The sequence below is a fragment of the Protopterus annectens genome, chromosome 13.part0, assembly GCF_019279795.1.
Source record: "Protopterus annectens isolate FY-2018-M chromosome 13.part0, PAN1.0, whole genome shotgun sequence".
Lineage (NCBI taxonomy): Eukaryota > Metazoa > Chordata > Ceratodontiformes > Protopteridae > Protopterus > Protopterus annectens.
Window position 1 is genome coordinate 663,040,631 of NC_056747.1, and position 17,426 is coordinate 663,058,056.

General features: G+C 40.6%; 1 protein-coding gene across 1 annotated transcript in view; it reads right to left on the reverse strand.

Annotated features, from left to right (window-relative positions):
* PITPNA (phosphatidylinositol transfer protein alpha) overlaps nucleotides 1–12,213 on the reverse strand; it is a 1,003,333-nt gene extending 991,120 nt beyond the window's left edge. Inside the window, exon 1 of the mRNA XM_044054349.1 lies at nucleotides 12,112–12,213. Within this exon, the coding sequence (XP_043910284.1) occupies nucleotides 12,112–12,131 (20 nt within the window). The 5' untranslated portion in view covers nucleotides 12,132–12,213. The remainder of the gene's footprint in view (nucleotides 1–12,111) is intronic.
* Between the last annotated feature and the right edge of the window lie 5,213 nt (nucleotides 12,214–17,426).

Here is a 17,426-nt window from a genome sequence, read left to right on the forward strand (position 1 = left end):
TTGCTAGTGAAAAAGGAGGGGGGGGGGGGAGTCTTGCTAGTGAAAAAGGAGGGGGGGGAGTCTTGCTAGTGAAAAAGGAGGGGGGAGTCTTGCTAGTGAAAAGGAGGGGGGGAGTCTTGCTAGTGAAAAAGGAGGGGGAGTCTTGCTAGTGAAAAGGAGGGGGGGAGTCTTGCTAGTGAAAAAGGAGGGGGAGTCTTGCTAGTGAAAAAGGAGGGGGGAGTCTTGCTAGTGAAAAGGAGGGGGAGTCTTGCTAGTGAAAAAGGAGGGGGTCTGCTAGTGAAAAAGGAGGGGGGGGGGAGTCTTGCTAGTGAAAAAGGAGGGGGGGGGGGGAGTCACCATGCTAGTGAAGATTAAAAAATTGCTGGTTTATTTTATTATATAAAAATGAAAAACAATTACTCTGCAAGCAAGAGAAATGAAATAAAATGAGAAACTTTCACTGTTAATATGAAGAGCGTTTTTTTTTTTTTAAAGAACTGTACTGAAAACCCCCAACTTTAGAGATGCTTGGAAAAATTTTTACTTAAAATGCTACTTGCTGACTGTTTTTAAAGTGACTTCATGATATTCATGGTGTAAAACGGAATAGTCCCTATCTGGTGTGCCCCCTCCCCACAGAAATCACAGAGGGAATGCTCAACAGGCAGGCAGATTCTGGAATCACAACATTCCAATACTGTGTAATGTACATACTTCTGGTGAAGTACAGTCAGGACTAGCCAGTAAATGGAGACAAACAAGATGCAGCAACACTACAGGATTCACTTATGAGCAGTAAAGACTGCAGCCATGGCTTACGATCATCACTCTCAGATTTAAAGACACTACTTATAGAATACATATGCTAAACTAACCACTGGCCGACCTCCATCATCTAAGAAAACATTGCAGACTTCTGCCTTTTTACCTCGTTCCTACTAACTAAATGTAGTCATTGTAACACAACCACTGTAATCTCACTTCTCAGGAAAAGATGTCAATCTCTCACTACATACAGTGATACAGCTTCTACAAAGACAGCACAACTGCCAAGAATTAAATTCCTTTGGGTTCCTACTGATAAGCAGTTTCACCCTCCCGATCTTGTGGTTAAGGCTTGGTCACTTAACACACCGCTGTTTCGAGTTACAAGTAGTTCTGGTCTACAATACAGATGTTCTTATTCTGGTTAATAAATATTCCTAAAGGAGGCATAAAAAATTATATGGCTACTACATTAAATACCTTCAAAAATATTCTGTATACAGTGCAATTTTCTTATATATAAATATATAAAGAAGAGGGAAGCCGTAACAGACCAAAGTCCATTTATACCTAGAAGAAGAAAGAAAAAAAAAAAAAAGACAGTTGCTATAGTTACAACCACTTTTACTCCAGCAGGATTCAACAGAACTCCTCTAAAGTATATGGAAAAAAGTGAAACGCTGTACAGGGTTACATACAAAACCTTTTTGTTATGAAACAAATATTTTTAAGCAAATTGCTACAGGCTAAACGGCTATTGCTATTCTAACCTTCACGGATTGGATGCGTTCTTGTATGACTTGATCCAGGAGTGCTGCTTGCCTTTTTTTGGACAGATCATCACTGTCTTCAGTCACTATGTACTAGAGATTTCATCATTAGTGATGACAGGCATGTTCTCCCAGGGAAGGTGTGAACACAAAACAGTTCAAAACACTACCTTCAGACCATTTCTTGATTGATTCATCATTCTCACAACTGTTGCTTTTATTACTTTTATAATAAGCTGCTGCTATAAGACTAGTTGTACAAGATTTGGTCCCGAGAGTTTCAGGAGCTGGAACCAAATCTACCATACTTTATGATTGCATGCACAAGCTCCAGAACAAGCGACTACAGTAAAATTCTGGAGTTACAGAAAGCAAATCATGGAAAAATGTACGTGTTGGTCACAGCATGGACACATCTACATATGTAACAGACTTGCACTCACTTCTGGCAGTCTCCGTGTTGTACATTGTTGCCCTTGGAAACACCATGCCATTTGTCCATGCATTTCATGCCCTTCACAATACAGAAATGGGGGGCCACTACCATATGGAGTGTGTCACCATGCAGGAGTTTGTCAAGATGCTTCACCCTTATTTGCAGGCCCGTTGGATTCATGGAGTATCTGTCCCTACGGATAGCAAGGGATTGCAGCCTCATATTAAAGTGACCTTATTTGTAATCAACAGAGGACATGGTAGGAGTATCTTTGGTGCCTGCCTCAAGGATAGTCATCTAGGTTCTTGATGCATTCTACAGCCCATGGGGGTAAACGTGCAGTTTTCTTGTACAAAAGAGGAGAGAGCAAACACCACCACGTGTAATATTTGGTACATGGCCCATTTTCCCCCAAGGTATTAAGAGCTGTAGACTGCATACACAGTAAAATAAAAGCCTCACCTGGAGAGCTGAGAAAGAAGGTATGTCAACTATAAAATGTTACTAGTCCATCAGTTGTCAGGTGGTCTATAATGCACAAGATACAATCTATAATTTGTCACCAGGCCATCCAGGCAGTGCCCACAATTTCCACGACACACGTCCAACCTATATCAATGTTGGTGCAGGGTAATTTTCCACAGGGGGCATCTTATTAGGGATGCTGGATATGCCCTGGAACTATGGCTGATGACACCCATCAGAAATTAGACTTCAGCAGACAATGGTTACCACAATTCCCTATTACAGACAAGTTGTCACCAAGTACACATCTGGCCTGCTGAAGGCTGTCCTTCACTGTCTGGATGCATCTGGTGATGCCCTGCAATAAGACATTGGCACATGGCAATTTTCTTTGAAATTGTGTAACATAACCAGCAAGGAGTACACTTGCAGGAGGGAGTAGAAGCCCAGTGATATGGCTAGGGAGGAACCAGCAGCATAAACAACTATGCCAGAAAAAAAAAAAAAGACAGGCATAGTATGCTGTGACATTAGCCAAAAGGTGTGAGATAGTTAAAAGCATCCTACAAAACACTATTAAAAAAACAAATTATGCATGCAAACCTACAACACAGCTGAGCTCTCTTCAATTCACAGATAGAAGACCTAGGTCACTATACAATGTGACTTAAGTAACAAAGTGTAAAGGAGTGATGCATGTAAATCTACAAACGCAGACAGTGTTCCTCCATGCACAGAAAGCCCACACTGTTCCTCAGACAGATTACCCAAATAAAGTACTGAGGGCATGGCAATTACCATTCTTTCCGCAGATAGGGAGGAACATTATATGCATTGTCATCACAGGAAACAGAGTGATGACATGACCAATATTAATCTACTGCTGTTAGGTGTCACATGTAGTGAGAGGGATGGGACACTTACACAAGCACATATGCACAGGAATGGTGAGTGCGAGTACGAGTGTGAGAACCCACTGAAGACAGCTGTGTATTCAGTCCTGTACATAAAAAATACAACATGCAGTAAATATCAGTACCCACTGCAGTTTTGCTTCAATGTCCAGGATCCCACCATGGCCCATAAATGACTCCTACTCCACCCCATGCAAAGGAGCAAGAAACTCCTCCATTTGTCAGTGGTGGTTCAGCCAGACCACATCCCACCACTCTAAACATGTGCCAAACATACAGCATGCTCCTTTGCAGCCTACAGGTCAGTCACTCAGTGTCTGACATAACTGCAGTTTCTGCCCTGACCACCACCATTTGTATCACCAACTACATCACATCAGGCAAGATTTATCATAGCTGATCATCTGCTGAATTTGGAGATGGATGGCCTTCACATTCACTGCATAGGATAACTTGCATTTGGCAAACAATGTTGTGTAAGTATATGTGACGATACATACATCAGTACGTTTAATATACTCGCCCCAATATACTCTACTGGTTTGTGCACTGTGTGGTAGGTATCAATGATGTTATTACTCACAGGCAGGCACAAGCGCAGGCACGCACACACAGTTTTGTTACATTATGCCCTCTCCCAGGAAAAAAGGGGAACAGTATACATGACACGTCCAGCCTGCAGTTGGAAACACAATTCAATGGCCTCCAGCAAAACAGTGCTGTCAAGTACCAGCTTTGTGATGACCTTGCACATGGCATGCTTTTAACTGCACAGGTGGCTAGTATGGCTACATATACAGAGACAATGGTGTAAAATGGGACATAACCTATACAAGGGCAGACTGCTTACAGCCATAACACAGGTACCTTCTCCAGTGTTAGAAAGACAACAGCTTCATCTGCAAATTGTGTAGCTTCTTGCCACATTCTGTGTGTGTGTCCTACAGGTGTGCCACTGGCCAGAAGGACTAACATTATCCTGGTTATTCATGGACTGTATTACAGCATGTAAGGGAACTAGCATTCAAAGTACAAATACCTAAACCATAACACATCTCTTCAACAATGTAAACTTGTGCTACAAGATACTGCAGCATACAGCAGTTTTATGCGCTGGAAAGTCTCCCCCATTTCCAAAATTCTATACAGTCTACCCAAACTAAGGCCTTTACAAATACCTGTATATGGCCACAAACAGCAAACATACTAAACACAAACTCTGCATACAGTTTTACAAGAATTGACACAGACAAGAAAACTCACTTACAAAACTATGCTGTCAAACTTTACTGTTGAAATACTCATTCATTTACAGCCTTTTGGTCCAAGGTAACCCCCTTTTCACTAACGCACCTTCTATGACTACACTTTATTACTGTTGCAGTTTACAAAATGGTACACACAAGTTTAAATGTATTGCCTATGCAGTTTTAGAAAACAGTTTGTGCTTGAGACACAGCAGCCAAGTTCAAACTTGCCTCACAAACAAGGAATGTAGCTCCTGAAGAAGAAAAAAAAAAAGTTTCTGCACCTGTAATTTCAGTTTTGAGAGACTGACAGTTACTGATCCTCCGCAGTACAAGGTTCCTTCGTTGCATGCAGGTCTTACGCAGTGTAGAAGAGGCTTTGTGTATGGTAGTTTTTGGTACTACCTCATAAATGTTAGAGCCACTTAAGCTACGCGCACACCTGTGGGCCTATTCACACAAAAAGGATCTCTTAGCTTAATGCACTCACAAGTAGCTGAAGTGCACCAAGCATGTGTGGGTGGTCAACCCCAAAATAGATGTCCTGTAACACATTTAGTACTGCCATACTAACTGCCTAATTGGCAGCACTCTGCCGCAGTAGAAAGGTAAAATGCATGCTCATCTACAAATGCACAATGAGATTATTAAATCTCTAAACAATACCTTATTATATTCAACTGGTTACCAGTTACCAAATATATGAAATTTAGTATCAAAATGTATGGGGGAAGAAAATGCAGAGATAACTAAAATGGTAATACAAGTCAGCATACAAGGTTATTTTTTCAAACAAACATACTAGTTTCCCCAAACAAATTACTGCATTATAATTTGGCACAGAGGGCTAACCAGCACCCCCCCACCCCCCATTACAATCAAGGAGACACAAATTTAATTAGCAGCTTGGGCATCTATTGGAGTTGCAATATGGAAAAGTTGTGTGCCTATCACAGGTGGAGATCGGGAGGTCCAGGGCTGTCCATCACAATCCCTCGGAGGAGGGAGTGATGCAAAGACAGCCCTTAGGTGGGGGTTTGGCCACAAAGTTGAGTCTGCAGTAGTCCTCACTGCAGGTGCACAGAAATATGCAATTGCATGGGGAGGGCATAGTGGTCCCACAATGATGCATGTCATTTATCTCTCCCCAAAAGAAGGGATGAGGGCCTATACCATGTGCCTTTACGGCCAGGATGCCAACAAGGGCACAAAAACACCATCATGAAAGCCCAGGCAATGAGAGCTCTAGACTGCTGTTATTCCCATGGTCATTATAGGGAAATGAGTGGGCTCAAATCCAATAGTTGCTAACTTGCTGACTGGCACAGAGGTAAATAGCACATTAAAATAAAATCTGTGTTACAATACGAGAAGCAAAATACTTGCCTTCATCTTTTAAATAATTTTTCAGATATGCATTATAAATAAAAAAATGGTTAATTTCTTCTGTTGGTATGGGTTGGGGTAATATTAGTACTAGAGCTTGACCATAAAGTCTGACTAAATGATTACACAAAAATAGATAACAAAGTACAATTTTCTACCAGTGCTACCACATAATGTGTACGAAACACACTAAAACAGTTGTAAGATTTGAAACAGAAGTCCCAAACGGTCCAGTCACTCTTCACTGTGAGAGACAGAGAGATCTTCATAAGCAAAACTGCACTAAATGTATTCACTCTAGTAAATAGATGGGTACTCATCCACAAAATTATGGAAATATGGCACACATCATGAACATCTGCATATAAAGCAGAATTAACAATATTCCAACATAGAAATTTCTGAAGCCAGAAATTACTGAGCATAAAACAGTACTGTAATGATCAGTGGAAAAATACTCAAAATATCCACCTTTGTTCCATTAGGTCTTTAAAATGCCAACACAGAGGTACTTCTATGGAGTCTTAATCCCATGTCCTCAGTAGTCCAAATGTGAAGCTACTACTCTATTATATACACAAACATTAATTTCCTGGTCTTGCATATCTACAGTACATGTATTACTACAATGGTGCAGTAGTTAACACTGTTTTACAGTGCCTGGTTCCTGGCTGGGCTGGCTTCTGTGTAGAAGCATGCATATCCTCCCAGTGTCAGTGACCACTGCATCTCCCTGCACCCCCCCCCCCCCAAGTGAGAGGCCCTCCCTGATAAGATTGGACCATAAATCAGTCTTATTCAATGTAATTATAAGACCACATACCCCATCAAGCTCAAAAACACTTATGAATTTTTCAAAAGCTAAAAACTACCTCATACTAAGTGATGATATTAGACATTTCAAAGCCCCCTCAAATGCAGATAACATGGACTCTTATGTAGAGATGTACACCAATCCCCTGTATAACCACTTAAGCAGTTGTACAGAAATCGGCTGTACCTGACCAGATTAAAAACCCTGGTGGACCCCTAGTGTAAACAGGCTATACAAGGAAAACTAATGTCCAAGAACAAAAGGGAACTAGCTCAGCAGAGGAATAAATCAACTCCATCAAAAACATACAAGTTAGAGAGTTTGTCAAGTGCTCAAAAGCAAATTACAAAGCAAAAACAGCCTCCCTAGCTAAGGATAAATCACAAGGCATTCTTTAACTACATCCGAAATCTAAAACAGAAGACCCAGCTACATACTGAACTGGTTGTGGATGGCACCACCTGCTCTCAACCAGTGGTAGTAGTCAACCTGCCAGATTTGGAGCACATGCCACCATTCTTCAGCCTATTATCTCAAGAGAGCAGGTCATCTTGGCACTCTCCAGAGCCAAAAACATGGCATCAGTGGGAACAGCCAACATCCCAGGATGCCTTTTAAACTTGCAGCATGACTTGGCATACCCACTTGGGTCCCCGTTTAACCACAGCATATGAAACTGGCCATGTTCCTACAGAATGGAGGACAGCAACAGTAATCCCTCTGCACAAAGGGGGGGGGGGGGATCATCCAACCCTGGGAATTATAGGCCCATGAACTTAAGTGACCTCATCTGCAAGGTCATAGAAAGAATCATTATGGACCTTATTAAACAAGGACATATGTAATATCCAAACTCTGGACCCAGCCCAGTACGAATTTGTTAAAGGTAGATCATGCCTGCTATCACCATTGACTTCTTTGAGAAAGTCACCAAGGCCCAGGAAGGGGGAAATAAAACATGCATTCCACCCATCTTGACCTAGCCAAGGCATTTGAAACAATGTCCCACTCATATTACAGAGAATTAGCCCCTACATCACCAGACAGGTAGACAACTGACAGTATATGCCCTGTCTGTGAACCAAAGTGGGTGGCTCTACCTCTAGCAAAGACCAGTCACCAGTGGCATACCACAGGGTTCTGTGCTGGGCACCTTCCTGCTCAGAATTTATTTCTCAGAAGTCCAAGCAAACTTGGATGGCCTGTGACTGACAAGTCCACTGGTGATTGCAAATTGGGAGCAGAGTCCCCTGTGAAGTTAATACACTGCAAACAGGGTTGACACAGACAAATGGATTGGTGCCAAAGCCACAGATTAAAGCAAAAAAATAAACAAATAAATAAAAACACAACATTACTCCCTTTGAGAAAGCTACCATCCTTGCTAATTACATTACAGATATTACCCCCCCCCCCCCAAGTGTAGGCCCACTGGTACATGATCTGGGTACTCAGGTTGATAGCAACTTGAACTTTGACCACCACGTAACCACAGCAGTAAGAAAATCCTTCTGTGTGACATCACATCTAGATCCAAGGATGTTACAAGTCCCATTATAATCAGCCCTCAGACCAGTAATAGAATACAATGCCCCCTTTTGCATGTACCTTACCAGACAAGTGCAACAACTGGAGAGACCTCAGAGGTTTCTCACCAAGAAATTACAGGGTACAACAAAACAAGTCTTAAGTGGAAAGACTGAAAGCCACATCATTGTATTCTGTCTCCTACAGGTTGCTAAGGGTGACCTTTGTCTGGTTTACAGGACAGTCTCGGACCTGGCCCTGATGAAAACGCTACACATCCGTAAATCAAACTGCACAAGAGTCACTCACTCCAGACATCTTAACCTAGCCTCCAACTTGAAAGAGGTCATGCTGGACTGCCACTTCTCTGGAACAAGCTTCCAATTCACGAGAAACAGAGCCCCTCCCTGACCCTCTTCAAATTCAGCCTAGATCAATGGATGGGTGACCACAAATTCTCTCCTGGGGTGGTACCCATGTCCCTCCTGGACAGAGGAGGTTGTTAACTACCACAGACCCTTACCTCTGTGAACTTCAATCACCGAACCACAGACAATTGGTGCAACTTAAAGATAAATATGGCTAGGCTTGTAAGGGCTCTAGGGCCATTAGCCTAGTAACCTTCTGTGAAAAACTATTCCCTACTGATCCCAAAACTATACGGTCACCTTTAACACATGAACACAGTTGCTGCAGACTTGCACTTAGCAGCAACTTCTTGCAATTAGAAATAAAGACAGAGATTGAAAAACTAAACACTTGTTATAGACAATTCCTTCCAACTTCGACAACAAGGCTATGAAAAGGCACCACTCACTTAAAATGACAGCGGCACACTAATATGATGAAACTAATTGTCTGTTCTACAGAATATCCTTGTTTAGGTTATGCATACCTTAACTTTACAGGCTGTGGGGAAAATGGGCAGGAATGCACAAGGACAGAAATCGCTTATTTAAATCCCAACTTTAACAGGTGTTTTACTGACATTAAACATAGTTCAAAAATGTGCAAATTACTGAAACTTTCTAAATGAGCTATCAGAGCATATTTCCACCCTTTAAACTAAATGTTCGTGCTGTTTACAAAATTTAGACAACTATCATAGCCTTCAAAATAAGCCTCTTCTGACTTTTTTTTTTAAATATAAGCACATCATTGTGTACATACAGTGCTACATACAAAAGAACGCAGCCCAGTTTCCACTCCCGTATCCCTCTCCTGGATGGGCAAAGGACAATGCCCCATATCCTATCTAAGGTATAATACAGTCACATTCACTCGGCTTTACAACTAACATGGAGGTGAATAATGACAAGCTAAGAATAGTATGCCTAAATCCACAACATTTGTCCTAAACTGTATTCTTAGGTCTGACACAGTATACTTATCTTTGTTTACCAGGAAAGCCTGATTGGGATAAAACCCCATTTTAGCAGAGACGGGTGGAGAAAAGCTCCTTATTTAACTCCAGTTCACAATGTACTTAGTCCCTACTTACCCAGCTATTTACTAAAGCTTCATGTGTCTGAATCAAATATCAAACTGTCAAATGTCAGCCTAAGTTACAGATCCACCATACTGAAGCAGAGGAGTCACAACAGTTACCACACTACTATGCTGAACCTTATTCCAAGAGTTCAAAAACCCAAAGCAGTGTGTGAGCATATGCCCTCTTTCACACAATACAAAGTTACACAACTACATGTAACTCATGTACTTTGCTGGTGAGAAGGCTACACATTTGCAAAATTAGAGTGAAAAAGTGAAAGTCTGTCCTCCCCCATTAACCAGGAAAAGCTAACTAGGATCAAGAATCTGCTTTCAGGGGTGACCTGAAACTCTTTGGTTAATTAATTTGTTCAAAGAAGTGAAGGCTAAGGTAATCAAGCTCAAGTCTACAGAATATAAATTGTTCAGACAGTAATATTCCGCCAGATTATTTTGCAAACATATTTTAAAACAGTCTACAATGTGTAATTACAGTTCCACAGAATGAAAACTATGCCTTGGTGGCCTGTATGGCGTTACCCACTCACCAGGGGCTCACTCATGACCAGCACCCACAAATCTAGCAATTGTGGTTTCCAGTACTCTTGTTCTGACCAGTGATTTCAAATACATGAGACGTACTTTGGATGGCCATTTGTCTGCCCCCTCCCCCCACACTAATCTGTGAAAGATGAACTTGTCAGAAGCACAAAGCTGCAGACAATGGTCCAATAACTCATTATACAAATTTGCAGAAATAGTACAGACAAGAGATGGAGAAATTTCAAACCATGACAGTGAAGGATTTCTACACAATAAATCTAACTTCACCAGTCAGCAGCAATTAAGTCAGAACATTATTAATAAAACTTTACAGCTAAGCATATTTTTCTTATAAGGAGCCTACTGATCTGCATATAAAAAAAATGGTTCACATACTGTGCAACTGAGCTAGTTTCTGCAATTAATGTGCTTTGTCATAAAGACAGTAGGGAGAGTTTGCTCAGTGCTTCACTAAAATTATTTTCATCCCCTTGGAGATGATCTTAGCCTTCGTCCAAATGATCAGCGAGAAACTCTTACTGGTTTACTTATTCCAATTCATATGGAGTTCTCAGCATCTGAAATCTCTGAAGGGCTGTGAATAACATGTGTGTGACTCGCGTGCACACACAATCTGCAAAATCATGCTAGCTTTTATTTCTTTCCATTTGCTACAGTACTACAGCCAAAGCTACACTTCTGCAATTAAACCACAAGTTAAGCAGAATGAGGCTAGTTCACAATGACAGTTTACACATATTTAAATACCAGTCTGCATATAACTGAATCCTCAAAGCATACTACTGCTTCCTTTCCTTACTACATTCCCACAGAAGCTGAAACGGTGTAACAATCTGAAATGCTGCATCAGTAGTAGTGCACCTCACTGCCTGGTGTAATTCAGCTATATTGCACACAGGGAACTTGAGTCACATGACAATTCCAAACCATGGTGTAGAAGTCAGCAGCAGAAGCCGACACCGATATCGCTTTTTAGCAGTTTACTAATAACTAGGTATGAACACGTCTACAGACTTGCAAACTAGTTCTTTTTCTATTCCTCCCTTTATCAGTAACAAAGCAATGCTGTAAGCAAGTAATATGCCACTGAATAAATTAAGATAGCAGTAACAAGTCTCAACTCCTAGGCTACAGTGCACAATTGGTTTCTATTACAAGTGTTTTAAGGACTATAGACTATCATCCCGCACCTACTTTTTTTAATTAATCATATTCAGGTGGTAGCCTTTGCCATGACGTATTCACAAGAAAAGTAACCGTGCAGCACACACTAAACTATTATATAAGTAAGCTTCAACCTTTTTTCGCGTTTAATACTAATAAAACACGTTTTCCCAGTTCTCATGTTTTATAAATAATTAACGTTTGTGTAATCATATAATACGGGTCGTTACTGGCTTTGAACTTCGAGGTCTGCTTAGCAATAAATTTGTTTTTAATAAATTAATCAACAACATTATTTGTATTTATTCTGCACTACATTCACTACAATTATCTTATGTCACGCCTTACACACAAGTGCCTTTATCAAAAAATGAAAAATGTCACTATAGCATCTTTGCCCTAAAAGTAACCAGATACACCTGCAGCTGACCAACAACTCCTTACTAAGCAACATAGAACAGCTCTCCAGACTGCCAAACTCCAAAGCATACTGGCTAAAAAACCCGGTCTTTATAAAAGATGATGAGCTATAACTACATTAAGCTAGACTTATAATAGAAAACAATAAATACAAATTCACAGTACTCACTACTCTTTGATTAACACCATGCCTCCGCTAGGTTTTGTTCCCTGTTTCTATTGCCTGTAAATGAAGGTTAAAAGAAAGCTGTTTCCTGTCGCTTCTCCCCACCCTCCCTTCTTCACTTCCTGATCAGCAGAGTGCGGGGGCGGGGCGTCTCTGCGGCAACCGTCCCAGTCAAGCAAAGGCCGTCGTGACGCCACGAACTTCGGTGAATCAATGGATGATTATTGTTATTCGTGTAGTGACAGAAGCAGAAAGTTCATCCCGTGGTTAGTGTCACAATGGTAACTTTTGTAGGGAAATTATGCTGTTTAAACAGCGCCGTTTTGGACTATTGTGAAGTGTAACGAAGATACTAAGGTGTTGTGTAATCCCTTTCAAGAATACCAAATACGTTAACGTAATATTTTGGTAGTTTTGCTTGTCACTTATAATCCCAAGTTTCATTTCAGTTTAAAAAAAGAAAACCGATGTATGAACACAAGGAAGAGCGCCTCACCCTACGTATACACAAAACCATGCATCCCACATGTAATCGGGGATTCATTTATGTGACAGGAGAGTGGCTCACAGTAAATAGAATGTTAGATTTAGGCTTCATTCAGAAACAAAACGCATTTTACAATTAACCATCTTATTCTATGTACGTTTTAGTGCCATCAATTGATTTAGAGCCTTTGTTTCTTATTTTTTTCTGTAACCCTAAGGATACGCGGTTGAAACCTATGCCTATACTTCTAAGCGATCACCGATTTTGCGGAATACTTGTTTTGCCCAATCCAACGTGAAATGTCTGTTAATGATTTCTAATTTAACAGTCAATAAAAAACACGAGTCCCATACTTTTTGTTCAGAAAATGGGGAAATGCGTGTTAATACAAACCGTTACTTAACTCTTTTCACTGAATTAGAGTAATATTTTGTGCCAGATTTGAGGCCTTTACCCATTTTTATTTATTTAACTTTGTCACGGAGTATTGGGCAAATAAGCTGGAAGCTAAACCTACACCCACAAACAGTGGGGAATTTAGTTCAGTGTTCATCGTTGTGGAGCCATACTTAAAACCTTGTTGGTTGAACATCAGCATCAGATGTCGTTAAGTTTATGGGCGGTTGTTGTCACTTCTTCTTTTGGCTTTTCCCGGTTAGGGGTCGCCACAGCGGAGCTCCAGTCCCCTAATGATTGGCAGTAGATTTTTACGGTGCCAGCTCGACGCCCAACCTTCAACGAAGGCATGGGCGTTTGTTGCCACTATGCTTTATTTATTGTCTGGTTTTATACAACTTGATAGTTCTTTCGCAGTTATTTCCCCAGTGCAAAGTCCACTTTGTTGATACCATTAAAACTGAAACCGCGGTACTTAGTATTATCGCAAACACATTGTCGGCACCCAATGCATTCTCGGCAACATTCCATTCTCAGTGAACTACCGTGCTGCCGAGAATATGTGGTTGCGATAATACGTTAACCATACTCTTTTAAATTGTCCTTGTATGCAATCGTGGTGTTATTTTTTCAGCGTGTCGGTTAAAAAAAGTATTATCACAACCACGCTGAAAACATAAGCAGAAGACACGTTTGTTTGTTTTTTTAAGACCGTATTATCGTAAACAACCACGTCTGGCGACGCTTTCTGTATTGGCTGTTATGCAACCACACTTCCCCTTGGAAAAAGGTGTCACAGAAGACTCTTCTGTGACACTATTTTCCAAGGGGAAGTATGGTAGCTTGTCTGGAATATGTTTTGTTTTGGGGGGGGGGGGGATTCGCACCGGAATGGGCGTGGCCTACACGATTGACAGGGCAAACCCATGTGACATTCATGCAAAATATGGCTGAGTGACAAGCCATGCAGATTATCCAATGACCTGTTGAATATTCATTCTGAATATTCCATCTGGGACCGTTTGTTTCCTTTCTTGAAATATGGCCATTCCAAGATAGTTATTGTGTGTATCCTTTAATTAGGAGATCTAAGGACAGGTTCAACCATTAGCGGGAGAGAAGGGCAGTAGGTATCCAGTACCTTACACCCCCACCTTAATTTTGTGCTTTGCAGGGGGGGGGGGGCTTTCTTAACAATACTCTTGTGCTTCAGATTGCTTTTGCAAGGGGGGGGCACCCCCCAACGTTTCTTAACTATATGTTTCATGACTATCAGCTGCTATGCAAGTTGAGAAAATTAAGTTCATAGGTTCATAGGTTCATACTAGGCTATCTGCCCGAGGGCATTTACAAGCCTAGCCCATCGTTTTGTGGCTTACGCCACCCCTTTAGTATGGGGAACTATACCCATTATTTTGCTGTGCCTCTGTCGAGCAGTGACACTGAGGTAATCCCTGGGGTATATCTGCGATCTCCCATCCATTGGTCAAGATTTCTCTTGAACAAGGCCAGCGAGGTGCTCTGCCTCACATGTACCGGGATTCTGTTCCACAGCATAGGGAGTCTTTGGGTGATGAATCTATCCCTCCAGCACGTCCTATTAATAGCCGTGTCAAGGTTTAAGTCTCCCGCCCTTTGTGGCTCTGATGGATCTAGATTTTTTGAGGTGAAGCATATTCATCAAATCTGGGTTTGACATGGCCTTGTATGTTAGGCAAAGGTCACCTCTGAGCAAGCGGTAAGCGACTGAATAGAGCTGGAGTTCTTTCAGTCGGGCAGCATAGGACAGATTTTTGAGACCCTTTATCCTTTTGGTGAGGAACTTTTGTGGCCTCTCCAGCTGCTGCAAGTGTCGGGTCAGATACATTCCGAATGGGGCATTGTACTCAATCATTGGTCTGATGAGTGATGAGTAAAGGGAGACTATGACCTCCCTTGATCTAGATGAGAATCCCTTCATGATAAGGTGGGCAATGTAGAAGGTCTTCCTAACTACTTTAGCTACGTATCTCATTTATGGTGTGTGAGGGATGCTACATCAGGTATATACAAGTTTTGCCTTAACATGTGTAGTAACAGTGTGTTTCCATGAGCTATAACTGTTTGCAAAGTAAGTTTTACACAGAAGTAAAACTGCTGCTTTCTACTGAAACAGTATTCCACCAGAGCGTGGAAGTGTGTTTTGTAGTAAAGAACACGAGCTGCTTATATCCCTGCCTTATCAGTTTTCATTGCATTGTATTTATTAATTAAAATGTATTGCGTAAAATCACTGCAGAGTGAACAGGACAGAATTGCAGATGCACTTGCTAGATCGTGTTTTGTCAACTACACTGTTGTCCATATTCTATTTGGTGATGTTAGCAATTACTTGGAAACGTAGAGTAGTGGGCGGGCTTTGGGCGGTCCTTGCTGCTGCGCATCTGGTGGGGTAATGTTCTAATACAAAACCAAAAAGTCAACTTTTTCTGTTATCAGCTTTATTTCTGCAGTATTTTCCGATGCAATCAGATTAGATGACTTGCTTGAAATCTGTGTCCTCACAACCATGCTAAATATGCGTACTAACTCTTAGGCTTATACACTTCACAACAGGGGAATACTCCAAGGTAAAACGATATCAGGTGTAGCATACATTCCTCCACATTCTCGCCAAACCAGACACAGTCATTCTGGTAGCTGTACGTACGCTTTAGAATATGAACGTGCTAGACGGCCGAAAAGAAAGCTGACAATGTGTGTGGTTGCGCTAAGAAGTAAGTACCGAAATGGTAACCTCTAGACATAAGAGTTTATTAGCTGCATGTACTGCTTACTATTCGTAACTGTAGGAAATTTAGTGTGTCAGTAACATTAAACAAATGCAGGTTTTGTGTCACTTGTTTCCATGCAAGAGCATCACTACACGTCCTAAGACTATGGGCATTACTTAAGTGTGACTGTGCCCTACTTAATATATTGTTTTATTTTTGGTAATTATTTTGCCCCTGTGCAAAAAAAACACTTAGTTAATACTAATACATTTTTAATCCGAACTTAAGACCTTGTCATCAGCTTGTATGGCAGTCCTACACTTACACCTGTTGCCACAAGACATTTTAAGTTTAGCTGCTTTCCTTTTGCGGCAATCAAACCGTGTACCTCTTGTGTACGAGGTAAACACCTTAACCATCTTGCCAATTTCCAAACAATCGATCCTAATGTGGTGTACTGCTGATTGTTGTTGTATCTTTCGGCTTTTCCCGGTTAGGGGTCGCCACAGCGGAACTCCGGTCCGCTAATGATTAGCAATAGATTTTTACGTACTGACTTGCCAGGCCTGACGCACAACCTTCAACGAAGGTACACCCATTCACGCATGTCTCCACGCAGAAGACGCTTTACCTGAGACTCGAACAGGACAGCGTCCTACTGTGAGGCGACAACGCTACCGCAGCATTTTTGGTGTACTGCTGATTCATAGCTGCAAATCTTTCTTTTCAGTTAAAAAGTATAGAAAAGTATCATACAAGAGCAGTACTTTTTCTTAGTGACTTGTCAGCTAATTTTACACCACCCTAAATCACACATTCCATCAGAATATGGGATAAAATATACACAACAGATACACGTTAGAATATTTATTAAACCAGAACTTCTTAACAAAAATAATGAGCAGCAAAACAAAACTCTACGTTCAAACTGTGACAAATTAAAACAACTAGTTGGTGTACTGAATGGCAAAGAGAAAAAAATGTGTGTGTGTGTATATATATATATATATATATATATATATATATATATATATATAGTATGTGTATGTAATATATATAGTCTGTGTATATAATATGTGTGTATATGTAATATATATATATATATATATATATATATATATATATATATATGTATGTATATGTAAGATTATATACGTATATTTTTGTATACATCGAGAGAGATTTGTTGTCGATTGTCCTTACAGTAATAACATTGTCGTATGCACAGTCTTAGAATTCATAAATTCATAGTCATGTAAAGAAGACAGTAAATCAGCTGTAACATACCATAAATGAATTAATTCCATTTGAAATAATTCATTTTCACTAAAAAAGGTTGGAGCTATAAATTCTATGTTCAGATGCTAACCCAAGACCAGGAAAATATGACACGGTTATTCAGAATAAAGAAGGAGAGAAAAAAGGATTGTATTCCCCTGGAGAATGAATTGGGAATTAATTTCAGCACACAAATATGGGTAGGATAGTATTAAGTCATTGGTATGCCACAATTTTGCATAAATATCATTTCTGGTTGTCATTGTCTGTATAACGTTTTATATGATAGAGAGGCTGTTTAAAATTAGTCATAGGAAGGCCCTTTTTGCTGGCGATGTGATGAACCCAGAATAGGTAGTCGTAAGAATACTTTTGGAGGAATATAACAAGCTTGACGATTAAAA